General features: G+C 42.8%; 3 protein-coding genes and 1 long non-coding RNA gene across 5 annotated transcripts in view; 2 read left to right on the plus strand and 2 right to left on the minus strand.

The window, feature by feature from the left end:
* Positions 1-7,734, plus strand: part of LOC107225208 (protein jagged-1) — a 62,625-nt gene extending 54,891 nt beyond the window's left edge. For both annotated transcript variants that reach the window (XM_046730582.1, XM_015665591.2), the window contains 3 exons: positions 881-1,172; positions 1,926-3,185; positions 3,417-7,734. In XM_046730582.1, coding sequence (XP_046586538.1) covers positions 881-1,172; positions 1,926-3,185; positions 3,417-5,125 — 3,261 coding nt within the window. In that variant the 3' untranslated portion in view covers positions 5,126-7,734. The remainder of the gene's footprint in view (positions 1-880; positions 1,173-1,925; positions 3,186-3,416) is intronic.
* A 631-nt stretch (positions 7,735-8,365) lies between these two features.
* Positions 8,366-11,158, plus strand: LOC124293034. The gene is made up of 6 exons (XM_046731940.1): positions 8,366-8,383; positions 8,659-8,850; positions 9,006-9,431; positions 9,576-10,083; positions 10,272-10,685; positions 10,788-11,158. The coding sequence occupies exons 1-6, from the start codon at positions 8,366-8,368 to the stop codon at positions 11,156-11,158; spliced, it is 1,929 nt and encodes a 642-aa protein (XP_046587896.1).
* Positions 11,159-11,731: 573 nt separating this feature from the next.
* LOC107225207 (ADP-ribosylation factor-like protein 2) lies at positions 11,732-13,150 on the minus strand. The gene is made up of 2 exons (XM_015665590.2): positions 12,958-13,150; positions 11,732-12,785 (listed from the first exon to the last, which is right to left on the minus strand). The coding sequence occupies exons 1-2, from the start codon at positions 13,020-13,022 to the stop codon at positions 12,296-12,298; spliced, it is 555 nt and encodes a 184-aa protein (XP_015521076.1). The 5' UTR covers positions 13,023-13,150; the 3' UTR covers positions 11,732-12,295.
* Positions 13,151-16,846: 3,696 nt separating this feature from the next.
* LOC124292720 lies at positions 16,847-19,211 on the minus strand. The gene is made up of 3 exons (XR_006902627.1): positions 19,103-19,211; positions 18,716-18,821; positions 16,847-18,069 (listed from the first exon to the last, which is right to left on the minus strand). It is a non-coding gene; the product is annotated as an uncharacterized LOC124292720 (long non-coding RNA).
* Positions 19,212-20,095: the final 884 nt, after the last annotated feature.

The following is a 20,095-nucleotide window of genomic DNA, read 5'->3' on the forward strand; positions in this document are numbered from 1 at the left end:
GCCGAGGTGATCGGTTAGCTGCCCCGAGTTAGGATCGCGCGGTGCGCCTACGAGGATATCCGAAGCGTATCGGGACTCGCGAAAACAGTTGCCAGGGTATCATCTCAGCCCGTGATTGCGACTACCGGTGATTGATAATCTCGATAGATTACCGGTGTTTTCGCTAGCGATGACCGTTGGAGGATCCTCAACTGCCATCTTTGCCGCTTTCTACATTGGCCCGCGCGTTAGAGAGAGAGAGAGAGAGAGAGAGAGATGGAGAGCGAGAGAGAAGAGAGCCGGAGAGAGCCGGTCGCGTTGCATGATTGGAATTCATTTATTACATTAGGCAGCCGTCACTCACGTCTGCTGGATGGATCGGTTGGATTGGTGGTTTCAATCAGGTTCTCTCAACTACGTCGAGCGTGCGGAGTGCGGACGCAACAGTGTCCACGCACTCACTAACTAGGCGCACAGATGACCGTAGCGATAAGCCAATGGCCATCAGGAACCCTTTTAAATCATAATTTTGAACATCTCGGGCGTACCGAATGCCCCTAATCCGTTTGCCTGGTCACGTATCCTCGCGCGCAGCTATTTCGCCATAACAAGTAGGCACAGTGGGTACACACGCGTGTATCAAGATATAGGTAGATTCGCGAGAGAGTCGAGGCTGGGAACCGCGAGGCGAGTCTTAAAATCCAAACACCGCAGCGGTCTCTTATGCTACTTCACGTGATCGCCGTATTTACTGTTACACGCTATCCACGGAGAGCGTTACACCGGTCGCGAGGAATAAATAAAAAATAAAAAAAGAAATCACCGCATGATCGAGTGTGATAAAACTCCGGAAACAGCAGTTTCGTATCTCTATTTTACGCTCCTCAATGTGTGCTTTCAGAGACAATTCACGCTGATCCTTCAGGCGAGAGACGAGGCTACTTTGGGCGTGATAGAGGAGGCTAGCTACAGCGGCCTCGTCCTCCCTGGACCGGCGTGGCACACCCTGAACCATCAGGGTAGAAACGCTCATCTGGCTTACAGGGTGCGAGTCCAGTGCGCCGAGCATTACTACAACGCGACGTGCACGAAGCTCTGCAGGCCGAGGGACGACAAGTTTGGGCATTACACTTGCGACGACAACGGCGACAAGGTTTGCATCCACGGATGGAAAGGCGCCAACTGCGAAACCGGTAAGTCCGACTGTCAGTCAGCCGACGCTCTGCGTAACTATACCTTGTACTTCCTCTACGGCTCAATTTCATTGCACGTCTTGATTACCGCGGGACAGGTTGTTAATTGTTCGACCTGTACCAAATCCCGATTGCGGGCTCCGCCGCCGCCAATGAAGGATGTGGAAGCATAGGATGTTTTATTGATCGCGGTTTGTACCGTCTCGGTGAAAGTTGCATGCACTCGAGGAGTCTCTGCCTTTCTTGTCAGCGTATAATAGATATATACACGTGATGATGATAAAACTTGTTTGTATATACACATCGCGTGTTGCGCCGTGTGTACGTACGTACTCGGTATTGTATACATATGTACGTTGCTGATATATTATCTTGAACCGTCTTCCTTAATGGATGACGGCTAGACGCTTGTCATACGATGATACAAAGATAGCCACGATCACGCCAGATCTCGTCATACAATAGAGTACTCGTTAATTCAACAGCTCTCTCTTTGCCGGCTAATCGTTACTTCCGCCTTCGCGTTTAATATCCAACGATGATGCACCAACACGTACACTGACATGTATTTACAGGCCTTCGGCCTCCTCTCAATTTCCATGCGCCTTGAATTTACTTCTTCCGTCATTTCCTCATTGATTATATCAAGATTACACTTTGCCGTTATTTTCCTTCCTCCCCTTCTTCCTTCCGCGCTATACAAACCGCTCCTTCCTCCAATCAGCATCGTCTAACATGCACGTCTGATTACAGCGGTTTGCAAAGAGGGCTGTCATCCGGTCCACGGGCATTGTGACGTCAGCGGTGAGTGCAACTGCCGCCCGGGATGGCGGGGCGAGTATTGCGACCAGTGCACCCCGTACCCTGGCTGCAAGCACGGCTACTGCAACGGATCGAGTTGGCAGTGCATCTGCGACACGAACTGGGGTGGAATTCTCTGCGACCAGGACTTGAACTACTGCGGTACCCACGAGCCTTGCCAGAACGGCGGCACGTGCGAAAACACAGCTCCAGACCAGTACCGATGCACGTGTCCGGACGGGTTTTCGGGACCGACGTGCGAGAAGGTGGACAACCCGTGCGCCTCGAATCCTTGCCTGAACGCGGCGACGTGTCGAGAGTCGGGGGAGACGGCGCACTGCGAATGTATGCCAGGGTACACCGGACCCTACTGCGGTACCGACATCGACGAGTGCGCTTCCCAGCCGTGCCAGAACGGAGGGACCTGCGTCGACGGGAAGAACGAGTTCGTATGCAAGTGCCCGTCGGCCTGGCAAGGGACGCTGTGTCAGTTCGACGTCGACGAATGCTCCCTGAAGGAGTCGCCCTGCAAGAACTCGGTGACCTGCGTCAACCTGGCCGGGGATTACAGGTGCCGATGTCAGAGCGGGTTCACGGGGAAGAACTGCACGCGGAACATTAACGACTGCGTGGGCCAGTGCCAGCACGGTGCTCTGTGCATCGACCTCGTCAACGACTATCACTGCTCGTGCACACCTGGGTACTCGGGGAAGGACTGCGAGGTCGACATCGACGACTGCGCCTCGCAGCCCTGCCAAAACGGCGGCGAGTGTCGCGACCTCGTCAACTCCTACGAGTGCGTATGCCCAGTTGGCTTCACCGGCTATCAGTGCGAGATCGATCGCGATCATTGCAGCCCAAACCCGTGCAGGAACTCCGCACCCTGCTTCAACACCCAGGCCGACTACTACTGCCACTGCCCGGAACGATGGCAGGGCAAAAACTGCTCCGAACCAGCATCTCACAATCCCGACTTCAGTTTCATCGACGACGATCTTGGATGCGGAAGCGAGGGGGCGCCCTGCGGCGGTCGCGGGAAATGCAGCGGAGGAAGGTGCACGTGTGATCCCGGATACACCGGGCTTCATTGTCACGAAAATATCAACGACTGCAGAGGGAATCCTTGCCTGAATGGCAGCACCTGCGTTGACCTTATCAATTCGTTTCAGTGCATATGCAGGGAGGGATGGACCGGTGATCTATGCGACCAAGGTGCGTTTTATTTTTGTCTTTTCTCCTCACATTTGGGTAGCGGTAAAATGCAATGTATCGTCGTGTTGCATCAGTGCGGGTGGAATTCCACCAATTGACGACTGAACATGGTGCGGTGGTATATTTGGCTGCTTCGGCGTCCGATCCATTGTTAATGAACCGTGATTCATGGACCGTGGTAACTACCTACCTGTAATTATCTTCGATTGACCGAGGTTTTCACATTTACAGATGTCGACGAGTGCGCAACCGCACCTTGTCGAAACAACGGTACCTGCATAGACGGTCTCGCCGACTTCACGTGCACGTGTCGCGGCGGCTGGAAGGGCAAGACGTGCGCGTTGCGGGGCGGTCACTGCGAGCCCGGGACCTGCAGACACGGCGGTACGTGTCAAGACCGGGGTGACGGATTCACCTGCCACTGTCCCCCGGGCTGGGAGGGTGCGGCCTGTCACATAGCGGCGCCAGCCTGCGCCAGCGACCCCTGCGAGAACGGGGCGACCTGCGTGAACACGGCGGACGGCGGGTACCGATGCGTCTGCAGAGAGGGTTTCGAGGGTCCGAACTGCAGGAGGGACATCGACAACTGTCAGCCCCTCCCGTGCCAGAACGGGGGTCGATGCGTCGACGGCGTGAATTGGTTCCGGTGCGAATGCGCCCCGGGTTTCACCGGCCCCGATTGTAGGATAAACGTCAACGAGTGCGCGAGCGACCCCTGCGTCGGCGGGGCGACGTGCATCGACGGTATCGCGAGCTACTCCTGCGTCTGTCCCCCCGGGAGAACCGGCGTCCAGTGCGAGGCGCGGACCCCCGGGGGACCGGGCTGCGTCGCCGCCAGTTGGGACGATTATTGTAACCTCTGCGAGTGCACGAACGGGAAGAATCAGTGCAGCAACGTCTGGTGCGGGCCTGGAAGCTGTCTGAACGGCACGTCGTGCCTGGCTCACGAAGTCTGCGTACCCTCGCCCGGTGAAAGTTGTCTGGCACCGCCGTGCCCGGCTTGGGGCGAGTGCCGCCCGGTCGAAAGCGGGCGAAGGGTCGGCCCCCCAGCCCTTCCGGCGCCCCCCTCCTGCTGGCCAGGCCAAGCGACCACCGGTCCAACCTGCTCGAAACTGACCATCCTTCTGCGAAGAGACACTCTGGTGATCGGGACTTCGGTGGAGCTTCTCTGCCGCAGGCTGAGGCGACTGCTCGCCGACCCTCGACGACCCCAATCCGTCGTCCTTCTCTGCGACCTGAAACCTGGCGACAACGACACCGTCGAGGTGACGATATTCTCCGAGGCAGCATCGGCCGCGGCCAGGGACCTCGGCGAGGCCTTGAGCAGGCCAGTGAGCAGGCAGGTCGCCCTGGCTTCCGTCCTCGAAGTCAAGGTCGAAACAGCCACGCTCAGCGAGCCAAACACCGCGAACTCTGGGGGTGGTGGATACCTTGCTGTCCTGGGGGGCGCCCTGGCGACGATTCTCCTCCTCGCCGCTCTCGGGGGCGTCTGGTACATCCGTTCGATTCGACACAGATCCGGAATCACGGCGACGACGAGCAGCGAGACTTCGCTTCACCGGCACCGGAGCGACCTTGATGAAAAATCGAACAATCTTCAGAACGAGGAGAATCTCAGGAGGTACGCGAACCCACTCAAGGACCAGGACTCCGTTGAGCCGCGCGTCTCCGTTGTAAGGCCCCTGTCGGGCGCCTCGCTCGGGGCCTTGGGCCCCACCGAGGAGAGTCTCGAGATGGTCTCGGAGGAGGGTCGACACCGATTGCCGCCCCTCTACAAACCCCCCAGCGCCGAGACGAGGAACAACACGGCGACCTTCAGCTACGAGGAAGGACTCCACAAGCCGTACACGAAACCGCGGCTTCAGGAACCCTCTTATCCTCTTCAGCAGCCCGGGACCAGCCAGGCGGGACCTCACCAGGTGCTGACGGTCCACGTTTAACGGTCCCTGAGGTCTGGTCCACCTCGGGTGGAGGTTTCGTAGGTACTTCTGAGATGTAACGCGGTTCTCGCGAGATGACGCCCGGCATCGTGCGTCTCTGTGGAACATAGTACGTTTGTCTTTTCGCTTAACCATCCTCCCCCCTCCCCACCCCCTTCCCCACACACCGTATTTCTTTTTGGGTGGAAAATTTCACTCGAGAGATTCGACATAAATTATGCAAGTTTAGTGTGCTCAGAGAACGCGAGAGTTTGTTTAATACGTCGGCAAGTGTCAACCTAGTCCGCGATCATTATCGGTGACAAATATTATGGGGAAATAAGCAACTAATTTCGGAGGTATAGGCTTAATAATGGTTATGGAGAGACAAGCTGTTTGACGCGTGGGTGTATTAAAGGTATAGTGCCGAAAGATACAGACTGCGGGGCTCGCGTCGTCGTGCTACGACTGTATATTTAATAATATTTACGTATTTACAAATATTCTACGATCGGTGGAGAGATCCCGTTTCATCGAAGGTCCGTAAATTGCCAGTATATACGTTACCTTCTTCTTTTTTTCCTAATCTTCTCCTCCGTTCAACGCTCACCGCCCACATAATTGAAATTTCTTTTCTACGCTGTTACGCATTCATACATTATGCATTTTACACACATACGAGAGTGAATCTTATATCCCTATGCGGTTCTTTTACCTCGGTTTATATGTGCATAGATGTGTTGACGAAAATTTTTAACCCTCCCCTCCGTCGTCCCATTTATTGCTGCAGTTAATTATTTCTCGATACAATTTTACGAACTTACAAATATGCAATAGTCCAGATCTTCGAACAGAACGAATTTATTTACAACGCCTTGTACGATAGAAAAATTGACTTACAAACTAGAAAAACGTGAAAATGCATAAAATAATCAGTAAAGAAATAAGGGGATTTGGTTTGGCACGTAAATCGCTTCGATTCCTTCAGTTGGCAATATTGAATTTAATAACATTTACACACAGTATAATATTCGTAAAATTATCAGTAAATATTTCCTGGGAAAGTAACAGTAGTAATCATAAACATATGGCAATAGCAATAACACTTGTAATAACATTTACTATATAAAGTAATAATATATGTACTATTACAATATTACTAATATTAATATTATTATTATTATTATTTGTAACGGTAATTCAATTATAGTGGTAACAGTTATACGTTGTAGTAATGATAATAATGTTATCTATGACGATTGACGGTTGATAGTGATTAATATAACAGTAAATAGCAATAACAATTATAGTTATAACGTCTGATGAACGATTGTTATCGTTGTACATATGTACATAGCCCGTACTTATTAATTTCGCTAAGCCTGTATTCTCTATCTCCCCCTGTCTCCGTAATATAATATCTATCTCGACTAAATATCGTCTTTCCGAATAGTTGAATGTTTCTTTTTTTTTTTTGTTTTAATTTTATACAGGAATATCTGACAGCTCCAGGTTGTGACACACGCCGAAATTACATACAATTATACACAAATATATAAAACACGTATATACATACATATATCTTTATAAATATATACATAAATGATTTTAAAAAAAAAGACATATATATATAAATACTTGTTACATAAATTTATCTAATAAACGCAGGCTTACGTTCCTTCAGAAGATATTGTGATACTCATAGGGAAAACAATCACTTGTTACGACTTTGCGATTACTTAAAATAGATCGTGATTTATATGGATATTATAATATAGTATGTATAAGGGTTTCACACGTCACGTATATACACTAGTATGCGATGTATCAAATACCTTAAGTGCAATTCAATTAGACAGTGAATCTCCCAGCGAGCGTCCCAGTGAATGCCCCAGTGAATCTCATGAAGACGCTACATATTAATATGTGGTAGAGAAGGTTTTATTTTTTTTAATTTCATTAAAATGATACAATGATTGTAATTTTTGATAAAACTTGATTAGTATACGTCCGTGCATATGCGTATAGTATAGATTTTAAACTTCAATATATACATCCAGTATGTATATATTATACATACGATAGTTGTTAAGAATAAGCTTATATACGCAAGAACAAATTTTATATTAGAATTTTTTTATTTCATAAAGAAAACTATATTATTATTATTATTATTATTATTATTATTATTATTATTATTATTATTATTATACGAATAGATAGATCGATATTATATTGTATTATTATTTTTATTTTATTGTAAGGATATTATTATTTTGCGATCAATGGCAATAATTCTTTCCGTATACCGAATGGTCACAGATACATGATCAAGAAATGTAATACCGGAATTATTCATGTCATCTATTAAACGAAAAATGCCCGTGCAACAAATATATATTAATAACGAAACAATTATATGAGTGGAGCTGAAAGATTTAATGCCTTTGGTCAAGATTAATAGATAGACAAAAGAAAAAGCCCAAGCGTCGATTAAAACATCGAGTGTGATTCGAATTCCGAGTTTTAAGTTTCGAACTTTGAGTGAATGAGTGCGTGTAAATAGGCTCCTTCTACCCCACTATAATAAAAATGAAGAAAAATTTTCAATAAAAAGTACAATCGTGAAATACCCGTTAGTTTATTTACAAAATTACATTAATTCCCATCTCTCGCTATGCGTTGTATTTTTCTGGCTGTTAATTAAGATAATTTTTAATGATAGATCTCACAGGGCGTAAGGAATTTTAAGGACTTTTGTACGCAGAAGCATGTAAGGTGGAGTACACTCTTGGTGTGTCAGCTTTGCAACCGTACAAGCTGCTGATTCAAGGGACTCTTTAAAATAACAATACAATAGACAAGTACCCGCCTGATACTTGACGAATACTTGACATGTGAGTCACTTGGAATAAACGTTAGGACAGATTTCCAACCAAATGTCAATCTCTCGGTCATCAATTAACGCAACCGTGAGCTTTATCAAGTAGTCGTGGAACCGAGCGTGCTTAAATCCGTCGGAGAATCGACTGAATTATAAAAAGTGCACTTACGCTGACAGAGAAAAATCAACGCTGTGACAAGTTATTGTTGATTTCTTTCCAGTATTTCGGATGGACACAAAAGAAAATTTGGAAGAAAGCATCGCGAGTAACTTCAGTCTGCACCTGTTCAATCCACATTGACAGTTCCAAGTTTTTTTGTCACAATTAACCTGTAAATTTCAAAACTTTTATTCAGTACCCAATGTGAAGAGATGCCATGGAAGAACCTCAGCAGGTACGCTGATGGATGAGCATTTTCATTTTCGTCGATTCACGGTGAAAGAAATCTTGTAACCTTGGTTCACTCTTGGACGGTTTAATTATTCCCAGGCTACTACAAGCATATTAGAATACTAGAGTTTGACTCCGATACTATTTTCCGATACTAGATTTTGAAATAGTATTTGACACGAGAAATTTTCTGCACTAGCTAACAGCTAATATCCTATTCGGTACTAGAATAAACCAATAATTTTCTTCATGGACGAAAATTTTTGAAATTTTCAACAGGTTCCCGGTGCATTGGAAGACCTGATGCTGTATGATCAATGCGAATGGCAAGTATGGGGAGAGGAAGAAGAAGAAGAAGAAGAGCAGGTAGAAGAGTACGAATTTGAATACGAAGATGAGGATGCAGAGGTGGCTAAGGATATCGAGGACACGTCCCCGCAGGATAGTGTTTCCGATTTTGGTACCGACCAAGTTGAGAAGAGGAAACAATCATTTCTTAGGAGGAAGAGAGAGAAGAAAATGGACGCGTTTATGAAACTCTTGGCTGCACGTTTTTTCAATTCAACTATTATTCATAAGATGAACAAGTATGATAAGACTATAATATAACTTCTCCGAATGTTCAGGGTTCGAAGAAAAGTCAACAGACGAGCTCGGTCGAGACGATTATCACCCAGGAAGATGAAATTCAGAATGCGAGTTTACACTCCAATTCCTCCTCGAGATCATCCTCCAGTCTGATGAGCAGCGGCATAAGCGACTCTGATATCAAGCTACTGAGACTTTTCAACGTCTTTCCAATTCCCGATGATCCCGGTAACGTTCAAGCCTTTTGGATCCTCTATGATCCCGTTCCGACCTACACGAATGACGGTATTCAAAGGTTCGCCGACATGATGAAGTCATTGAATCTGAGACCCATCGCGTGTATGTATGATCTACTTAGGTCTGAGGTAGTGAATCTCCGATATTACGGACTGGATCCGAGAGCTGTAAAAGCCATCTGCCAGTCAGTGTACAATAACACATCCGTTCAATCTTTACACCTGAAGGTAACCCTCAAAACTATGTTGAGCTATTATATAATCTCTGCAATTTTCCATGTTTTATTAATGTTGTCATTTCTGTTAAATGTTTATATACGGCAAGTTCCGACTACATGCACATAATGGGAAAAAGTTGGCACGCTGTTTCAGGACAATTGGTTGACGCGAGAAGCTTGCGGTCACTTGAACAACCTGTTACTCGAAACTGAGATACTAAGTCACGTGAACTTGAGTGGCTGTAGAATTGGATGCGAAGGCATAAAGTGCATGTTACGGGGCCTAACGGAGAACTGGTCACTCTTGGAACTGGACTTAAGTAACTGCCAATTGAAAGATGAGGGTTTCAATTTGTTGGCACCAGTCATTGAGATCAACCAGCTTCTGCATACGCTGAATCTGTCGGACAACCAGCTGGGAACGGAATGCGCACATACATTGCAAGCAATGCTGGCTCACAATACTCATCTTTTGCACTTGGATCTCTCGTGGAATGGTCTCTTCACAAAGGAAGTGTCAAACGGACTCTTCAAAGGACTTGTCGAGAATCAGACGCTCCTTTCTCTTAATCTATCCTGGAATGCGCTCGGCAAAGAAGCCGTGGCATCTCTGGGTACCTTTTTGCAACAGAATCAGACTTTGGTGTCTTTGGATATGAGTGGTAAGACATGTACATTTCTTCTCGAAAATTATAAATCAATATTTAGAAAATCAGTCAAAAATAATTCTCTTGAAATTGTACTCGAGGCGCACAGCTTTTTACAAGTAATGTAGTGAAAGTTGTGTTTCTTGAGAAAATCACATGTTCTGTCTGCAACTTGATTCTCGTTTTCTGTCAATGTTCCGCAGGAAATCGATTTGACGAGCAGGCTGGAGTTACGGTTGCAAAATCACTGGCGAAAAATGTTGGCCTTCAAGAGGTTTACTTAGGGGATAATCCCCTGAAATCAGCCGGAGGATTAGCTCTCATTCACGCTCTAATTCCGGAGCAATCTCCAAAGACTCAGCTACGCCACGTTGACTTGAAGAACATCTGGGTCAACAAAACCGTTTTGCCAGACTTGGAGAACATTCGAACCAATCGGTCCTGGCTTCGGATAAAATTGGGTGGAATATTTAGTAATCACAAGCTTGTCGGGCCCGACGAGAAGAAAATTTTCTTTAAACGTGCAATATTCGAGGGAATGAAACCGAAGAAGAAGAAACAGCGGAAGGATTTTGGACACTTTATTTTATCGCTGGAAGACAAACTTAACAGCAGAGGTAGAGTGACTTTGGTGACATTTATACAGCCGCATGGAGTTTATTCCACTTTGCTGTTCGAAATATACGCCGGATTATGCTGTTCTAAAATTACATTTACAGACAATTTCAAAGAATTGGTCAAAGCCTTTAAAATAAAATTATCCGAAACCCTAATCCATGCGCTCATGACTGCGTTTCCTGGAGCAAACAGAAAAGTAGATCAGGCAGCGATGAAGGCCCTTTACCTTCAGCAGTATCCCGATACAACCGCGCCTCCACCCCCGGTGCCTAAAAAAAAGAAGGGGAAGCAGGAAAAGCTAGGTAGAAAAAAACAGGAAGAACAAGTCGACGACGTACCTCAGGAGAGTAAAAGTACATCTAAAAAGGCTAAGGTAAAGTCGGCAAAGACGGTGAAATTATTCGTCTCGAATTCTGGCACGGAAGGAGAGACCGATGAGTTTGAAGATGAAGAAGAATACGGAGACAGATAGGTATGGTGGTCTAATATCTGCATTAATTCGTAGAAAAATGAAAAATAACCAACAATATTTGATTATAGCCAATATCTAAGTCTCGGCACTAATTGACAACTGAAAAATCGAGACTGTTTATTTGTTGTGGTGAAACTAGACGGTGGAATCATGGTGCAGGGAGATCATATCCTCGGTATTTCGTGTAATATTTTCTTTGTCGCAAACTTTATGTTAGAATATCAGAGACCAGGGATTTGCATAAATTTCACTAGGTGGTGCCTAAGATGATCTCATTGTCATGTTGCCCATCGATAAGTTAATATTGGCGATTTACTCGGTAGAACAAGTTTTGATCCCAAAATCAATCCGCGGCCGTTTTCTGCTTTATATCTAGATTATAGCAACTGTAAAAGTGAATAGAAGCAAGATATTTATATCAATTAATATCCAGAAATACTGCAATTTTACTTTTATCAACTTTTATCAACTTTTGAATGCGGTGTTCTGGCTATTATAAGGAAACGAAAATTCGTCGTTGTAATATCAATTCCATTCAAGTAAAGTGAACGCACGTGTGTATATATGATAACGAGAAAGAATCTTTGCAGTAAAAAATTGTAAGTATTATTATTTAAATCGAATTAATACATGGAATAATTGGAATAGTGTAAGCATAATACAAAAGCTAGCAGTGTTATGCCTAGTCAGTCCATACTAAGACTAAGCCTATAAACGTAAAAATCGATCTTGCGTATATTGCGTACCTCTAATTTATACAGTTTTGTGGAGAGCTTGTAAAAAACGTACTTACAGATAATTATAACAGTGATGTTCAAACGAACAGCCCTCCAAAATTGATTGCAATCGTAAAATAATAAAAGGTCGAGCATGAAATGGCTGTATGTTTGGTAACAAAAAAAATCTTATAAACATATCATCCATTTTTGATAGATATACTTATTAAGCCATATCAGAGATCAATTAATGTATCGTAATAATATTACAAAGTACAAACGGAAAAATTTTGCAATTCCGTTATATTTTTCTTGTTCTCTTCGACTAATTGTTTCAGCCGGTGAATTTTTCAGCAGAATATATGAAAAAATTTGCTCACAATAAATACAGATATCTAAATGCTATGACCATAATGTGGTATTAATCAAGGTAGAATATCCGAGCTGCAATGTCATCGATTATCCAGTTTATTCCTTCAAGCAAATTTTCGGCCGTGACAGCTGAGCATTTGTAGATCTGCCAATGATGGGATTTTATAGACGACAAGTCGAGCACTTCGGCAATTTCAGGAGCTGAAAGAGCTCCTGGAAGATCCTGTTTGTTGGCGAATATCAGCAGACTGGCACCTTCCAGTCTCTCTTCTTGTAGAAGTTTCACCAGCTCAGCCTTGCAGTCTTCTAAGCGTCTCTTATCGGCGCTGTCGACAACCCATATCAAACCATCCGTGCATTCAAAATAATTACGCCAATAAGAACGGAGGGATTTTTGCCCTCCGACGTCCCATATATTCAGTTTGTAGCCTCGGTGCTCCAGTGTTTTGATATTGAATCCAAGTGTGGGAGAAATTGTGTCTATTGGTTCTCCGATTATTCTTTTCAGTATCGTAGTTTTCCCTGCATTGTCCAATCCCCTAGAAAACGGATATTCAGTATCAGACGTTGCAATAAATGTCGATGTCCTGAATATTGAGTTTTATGCAAACTTCTCGAGTCGTCTTATTTCCTAATACGGAAATTTGGAATGGAGTACAGGAGCATATAACCTCAAAAACGATCTACGTCGGACAACTTTAAAATACCTACAGCATCAGTATTCTAACTTCCTTTTCCTTCTGCTTTAACTTTTTGAGAACTGTTAACAGCCCCATGTTACCGATATTACTTTTCCGAGATAAAGCTGTGATTTAATGTGGTAATTTCAAACGTCAGCTGACACTGACAATTCAAATTTCGGCACGCGGTTGACGTTTGCTTTGCAGACAATGAGAGAACCGAGGGTCACGTTTTTCGCTTTCTTCGATTACTAGCGCCTTTCGAGACGAACTGGGTTTTCGGAACTAATTTCCAGTTGTAGGCGCATGTCGGCAACCGCTTTGCCTCCAGCTTCCCATTACAAAAAACTGTCGATAATGTAGAGAATATTTACTTTCGCGAAATGCCCATTGATGACTGAGAACACATTACACGCTCGGCCTTTTCTCAGTTTACAATTCTTAAACTTAGCCATCGTTTCAAAGCTAGTAGAGCATTGGATTGACGAAATCCGGTACTAGATTATTTTTTTCGCCTGTTGGGGACGCTAAGTAGGTGAAGTGCTAGTCAGTAATCTCACCAATTTCATAGTGTTTACTAGTGAAAGAGGACATTATTGAGTGTAACACTAGACTTTTATCTATGTCTAAAGCGCTAAATATAAAACGATAATTAATAATTTAATGTCAGAATGTCAGGTGACTGTGCCGCATTGCCAAATATTCACTTAGTGGCTATTCTTCAAACTGTCGGTAACTTACCATTCAATTTCTCTAAAACGCGGAGTTTCATAAGGCTGATGAAAACTCTAACACTTCAGTAAAATATTGTGGTGACTCACAGTCCGTGAACTGAGCAGTCAGTATTCAGTCTTATTACCCTTTGACGTAAGCCTTTTCATAATTTTTGAGTCAGCAATCGAATAGTTCTCCCCCAATAATTTTTTTTTATCTATGTCGTTTACACTATATCACACATGAAGATCCTTAAATCTTTCGTCCCTTATGATTGACTATAACTGAAAACGAACGCTCACGGTAGTTACAGATGCTGAGGATGATTAATGAGTCTGATTAATAATCAGATCAGTGACAAGCATCGAAATTCGCCTTTGGACTGGAGCATCTTAAACGGGTTGTCTGATCACCACCATAAGACGATGTCCGATCGGATCGTTTCCTTTTGCAATATGACGTCAACGTGATCTACTGAAATCAAGTCTGAAGGATTGCAAGAAGACTCGCACAGCTGCTGAAGTTGATTGAAAACTGCCCCCGCTATCAGGAGAATATCTGAGCACAGGAGGTGGCACTAAAATAGGAATTGATTGGTTCATTTGCTCGCGTTGTCGATGCTGTGTGTCTGCACGCGTGCCTGTTTACCTGAAAGAAAAATGCTTCGTCTGATCCTGGACCCATTTGAAATAACGCAAATCAATTATTGTTAGCCCAGAAATTCTTCTAATATTAGAAGAATATACAAGAACATTTCGTGGTTCAAAACAAGGAGCTGATGGCGATATCAAGTGTCTGTTACTCTATTGGACTCTGTGGAATTATCTTGTATAGCGCGTTCACGCCGTTGACTGAAGATCTATAAAGACTGTTGGCCTAGTGGGGCTTTCCGTTATTCCGTAACCGAAAATGTACGAGAGAAATTCACACTGAACTTTATGTTTCAAGCAGCGCTCTCTGCGTCGCGCAACTCAAGTCGGTAAGCGATCGGTACGTAAAGACGACAAGCACTAATGTTACCATCACTCGACGTGTGTACCCAGATGGATAATGCAGTGTTATATATTATTATCCCCCCAAAAAGCACTTTCGCCAAGTACGTAAATGTGGTCATTACCCACAAAATACCTTCTCTGATGAAAAATGTATGCATATTATTATAATCGGCTTATACAAAAATATTTCACAAAAACACAGGATACATAAATATTCTCATCCTTTAAGAAAAAATATTTAAATCGCATACTACTGCCAAGTTCATGTCTATTACTTGACAATAAAAGCTTGACTGAAACTTGACCGTTAGCTTCCACGTCTCTCACGAATCATATCGCTGCCAGACTGGGGTGGGACTGACCCTATATTTATCCAAATGGAAGTGATAATTTAGTTTGAATTGAAAATAAAAAATAGCTCATACATTCATGGAAGTCCAAAATGAAGAAAAAAAAATCGGTAGGTGGTACTTGGGCAGCATTTTTAGAAAAACACCTTTAGAAATAAATAAAATTCTATCATTATTGTTTCAGATATGCATAATGCCTTAAAAGAGGCACGCCAAGTTTAACGTACTAATTTAATTTTTTTCACGATCACATCACCATGCGGAGGACTTTCACAATTGGTCCGTAACACATGAACTTCTATAATGCAAATTAATAAATGGCAACTGATTACTGTTTTGCAAATTAGTTGACCATCGTTTCGAATTCGCAGAACTTTGGTTTCTTCCAAGTTATAAATCCTTTGGTCTACGTAAAGTGGGTGATTGTGAGTTGTGAAAAATTGGTAGTGCAGTTTTCAAAATCGCGAAAATTTTCGCCAAAAATACAAAGGGGTTACCCTTACTTATTTTTTGGGCGAAAAGTTGTTGGTCTCAGATTCGATTTGGATGACCCTTTCCTTACTAATTGGACCCCCAGGAATTCAGAAAACGCAGCAGAAAGTGCGGCGGACAAACAGCAAAGAAATGACGAGGGAAAGAACTCCAGCTGAAAAATGGCGAAAACTCGGATACTGGTTTTTTGGTTGTTACTTTATATCCGTTGCTCGCAGCGGATTGGGACTGCGCCCAGTCGATTCCTGTTGCAAAATTACGTCGGAATAGCGCCAGAAAGAATTTATTCCAGCACTTTTCAAAATCGCGATAATTTTCGCCAAAAATACAAAGGGGTTAGCCTTACTTATTTTTTGGGCGAAAAGTTGTTGGTCTCAGATTCGATTTGAATGACCCTTTTCTTACTAATTGGACCCCCAGGAACTCAGAAAACGCAGCAGAAAGTGCGGCGGACAAACAGCAAAGAAATGACGAGGGAAAGAACACCAGCTGAAAAATGGCGAAAACTCGGATACTGGTTTTTCGGCTGTAACTTTTGATCCGCTGCTCGCAGCGTATCGAGACTGCGCCCAATCGATTTCTCTCGCAAAATCGCGTCGGAATAGTGCCGGGAAGAATCTATTCCAGCACTTTTTGAAATCGCGAAAATTTTCGCCAAAAATGCAAAGGGGTTAGCCTTACTTTTCTCTTCATTTTTGGAGCCAAAAATTTATGGTCTCAGATTCGACTTGTATGACTATTCCCTGACTAATTGGACCCCCAGGAACTCAGAAAACGCAGCAAAAAGAGCGTGGGACCAACAGGGAAGAAGTTACGAAGGAAAAAGCACCTGCTGAAAAATGTCGAAAACAGAATTTCTGGTCTTTAGGTTGTAACTTTTGATATGCTGCTCGCAGCGTATCGGGACTGCGCCCAATCGATTTCTCTGACAAAATTACGTCGGAATAGTGCAAGAAAGAATTTATTCCAGCACTTTTCAAAATCGCGATAATTTTCGCCAAAAATACAAAGGGGTTAGCCTTACTTATTTTTTGGGCGAAAAGTTGTTGGTCTCAGATTCGATTTGAATGACCCTTTTCTTACTAATTGGACCCCCAGGAACTCAGAAAACGCAGCAGAAAGTGCGGCGGACAAACAGCAAAGAAATGACGAGGGAAAGAACACCAGCTGAAAAATGGCGAAAACTCGGATACTGGTTTTTCGGCTGTAACTTTTGATCCGCTGCTCGCAGCGTATCGGGACTGCGCCCAATCGATTTCTCTGACAAAATTACGTCGGAATAGTGCAAGAAAGAATTTATTCCAGCACTTTTCAAAATCGCGATAATTTTCGCCAAAAATGCAAAGGGATTTTTTTTTTTTTTCTCATTTTATTTATTTTTACTTCCGGTATACATTCTATAGAGGTGCAAGAGCACCTGTGCATAGACCCCAGAATTGGTATCACACATACATATACAGTTTATACAGGTATTATTAGCTATGTAGTGTACAAAGTATAAAAGAAAGTTTACCCAATACTACTAATACATAATCATTACAGTTGACGACTTAATCACATAATTAAAATAAAATAGTTCAGATCCACTTCACAATATTCTTTCTTAACCTCTTACTTTGGCTAAGAACTTTCAGATCATCGGGAAGTAGATTGAAATACTTTATTGCAGCGTAAAATGCATTGGTAGTACTTATTGTTTTATTAATTTTTGGTAGAGTTAGCTGTCTAGACCGTGTATTTATCGTCCTGTCCAGATACATCGTTTTACATTCAGAATAATAATATGTTAAAGCCTGTACAATAGAAGATTGTTTAATTTTCAGTGGTATTAACAATTCATCAGCAATTTTCAATTTACTTATCAATTTATTTTGAAGGTTGACTATAGGTTTTAGGGTATTATCATATGCACTACCCCAAGCAATAATTCCATAGTTTATTACACTTTCAAAAAGGCCATGATATATGGTTTTCAGTATAGCTGGGTGCACCCAATTACTTAGTTTATAAAACAGAAAAGTAAAGTACTCGACTTTTTTAATTAACTCAGTGATATGATTGATCCACTTCATATGGCAATCAAAAACAACACCTAAGTATTTACAGCTTTCAACTCTTTTTAACTCACTATCTTTAATGTACAAATGCAAAATCTTAGGTACACTACCAGTATAGCTACCGAAGGTAATAAAAGTTGATTTATCTACGTTGAGCGTTAGCTGGTCAACTTTTAACCACATATCAAGCTTATTTAGCCAGTCCGATAAACATATAGACACTTCTTGCCAGTTGCTACTACTACACAAGACTACAGTATCATCAGCATAAGAAACTAGGGCATTAGTTGGTAGCCTTACTTATTTTTTTGGGCGAAAAGTTGTCGGTCTCAGATTCAAATTGTATGACTCTTTTCTTGCTAATTGGACCTCCAGGAACTCAGAAGACGCAGCAGAAAGTGCGGCGGACCAACAGCAGAGAAATGGTGAGGGAAAGAGCACCAGTTGAAAAATGGTGAAAACTCGGATACTGGTTTTTTGGTTCTCACTTTTTATCCGTTGCTCGCAGCGGATTGGGACTGCGCCCAATCGATTCCTGTTGCAAAATTACGTCGGAATAGTTCCAGAAACAATTTATTCCAGCACTTTTCAAAATCGCGAAAATTTTCGCCAAAAATGCAAAGGGGTTAGCCTTACTTTTTCTTAATTTTTCACCCTATACCCTACCCTACCCTAACCTACCCTATTCTACCCTACCCTACCACACCCTACCCTATACACTACCCTATGCCGTACCCTATACCCTACCCTACCCTACCCTACCCCATTCCACCCCACCGCCACTTCTACTCCTATTTCTACTCCTATTTCTACTCCTACTTCTACTTCTACTTCTACTTCTGCTTCTACTCTTACTGCCTTTACTCCTACTCCTAGTCCTTCTCCAACCAATACTACTCCTACTTCTACACCTATTCTTACTCGAACTCCAACTCCAACTCCTACTACTTCTCCTACTCCTGATCCTACTCCTGATCGTACTCCTGGTCCTACACCTGATCCTACTCCTACTCTTACTTCTGATCCCACTTCTACTCTTGATCCTAGTTCTACTCCTGATCCTACTCCTACTCCTACCTCTGATACTACTCCTATTTCTGATCCTACTCCTGATCCAACTCTCGATCCTACACCTACTCCTACTTCTACTCCATTGAATATGTTAAAAATGTTGTACTTACAGTGCACAAATCCTCGTCATCCTCGTCCTCCTCCTCATCCTCCTCTTCGTCCACCTCGATCACCTCCAACCATCGGCAACCGCGTCCCACGACCACCGTCAACCACCTTGGGTTATGAGGTATAATTAATGAATATTTACAATATCAGAACACATCAAAAGTATTGTGTAAAGATTAACATAATATTTTTATTAACACATTTTACAAAAAAGATTGAGAAAATTATAAATAAGTATCGAAATTTCATCAGCGTATTGATAGCTACTAAATTAGGGCTTGCGCGAAAAATGAATTACACTAATTTATTGTAAACAAGACAATTTCAAAAAATTTTAGATGCAATATAGTTATAATTTCCATTAAATATTCTAAAAGTGTTGTACTCACCGTGCACAAATCCTCGGTCTTCTCGTCCTCCTCCTCGTCCACCTCGATCACCTCCAACTACCGCCAACCACCTCCGACCACCGCTCACGACCTCGGGTTATACCTCAAATACTAATAAATATTTTCAGTATTAGAACACATCAAAAATTGTGTGTGAGAATTTATATAAATTTTTTATCGACACATTTTACCACGAAGATTATGAGAAAATTATGAAAAATCGTAGAAATATTATGAGCGCATTAATAGCTATTAAATTGGGGCTCGCGCGAACAATGTATTGAAATAATTTATTGAAAACAAGACAAATTTAAAAAAGTTTTGACGCAACATAATCACACTTGCTTTTAAATATTATAAAAATGTTAGACTCACCGTGCACAAATAGTCATCCTCCTCGTCCACTTGGTTCTCCTCGTCTTCCTCGTCCTCCTCCTTGTCCACCTCGATCACCCGCAACCACCTCCGACCACCTTCAACGACCACCGCTAACCACCTCAAATACTAATACATATTTATAGTATTAGAACACATCAAAAACATTGTGTAAGGATTAATATAATTTAATTATTGACAAATTTTACCAAGAAGATTATGAGAAAATTATAGAAATTTTATTACCGCATTGGTAGCTCTTGAATTGGGTTTGCGCGAAAGATGAATTGAAATCATTTATTGTAAACAGTTTGAAATATTTTAGATGAAATATAATTACAATTACCATCAAATATTATAAAAGTGTTGTACTCACCATGCACAAATCCTCGGTCTCTTCGTCCTCCTCCCCGTCCACCTCGAACACCGCTAACCACTTCCAACGACCACCGCTCACCACCTCGTGTTATACCTCGAATACTAATAAATATTTTCAGTATTAGAACACATCAAAAATTTTGTGTGAGGATTAATATAATTTTTATCGACACATTTTACCAAGAAGATTGTGAGAAAATTATAGAAATTTTATTAGCGCATTAGACCTCGAGCGTAGGA

The sequence above is a fragment of the Neodiprion lecontei genome, chromosome 2 (assembly GCF_021901455.1).
Source record: "Neodiprion lecontei isolate iyNeoLeco1 chromosome 2, iyNeoLeco1.1, whole genome shotgun sequence".
NCBI lineage: Eukaryota > Metazoa > Arthropoda > Insecta > Hymenoptera > Diprionidae > Neodiprion > Neodiprion lecontei.

Coding starts and splice junctions, on each gene's coding strand:
- LOC107225207 (XM_015665590.2), bottom strand. CDS start 13,022: ATGGGGCTGTTAACAGTTCTCAAAAAGTTAAAGCAGAAGGAAAAGGAA. Junction 12,786..12,957: donor GAAGTTAGAATACTGATGCT/GTAGGTATTTTA, acceptor TCCGTTTTCTAG/GGGATTGGACAATGCAGGGA.
- LOC124293034 (XM_046731940.1), top strand. Junction 8,851..9,005: donor CCGATTTTGGTACCGACCAA/GTTGAGAAGAGG, acceptor CCGAATGTTCAG/GGTTCGAAGAAAAGTCAACA. Junction 10,686..10,787: donor AGACAAACTTAACAGCAGAG/GTAGAGTGACTT, acceptor TTACATTTACAG/ACAATTTCAAAGAATTGGTC.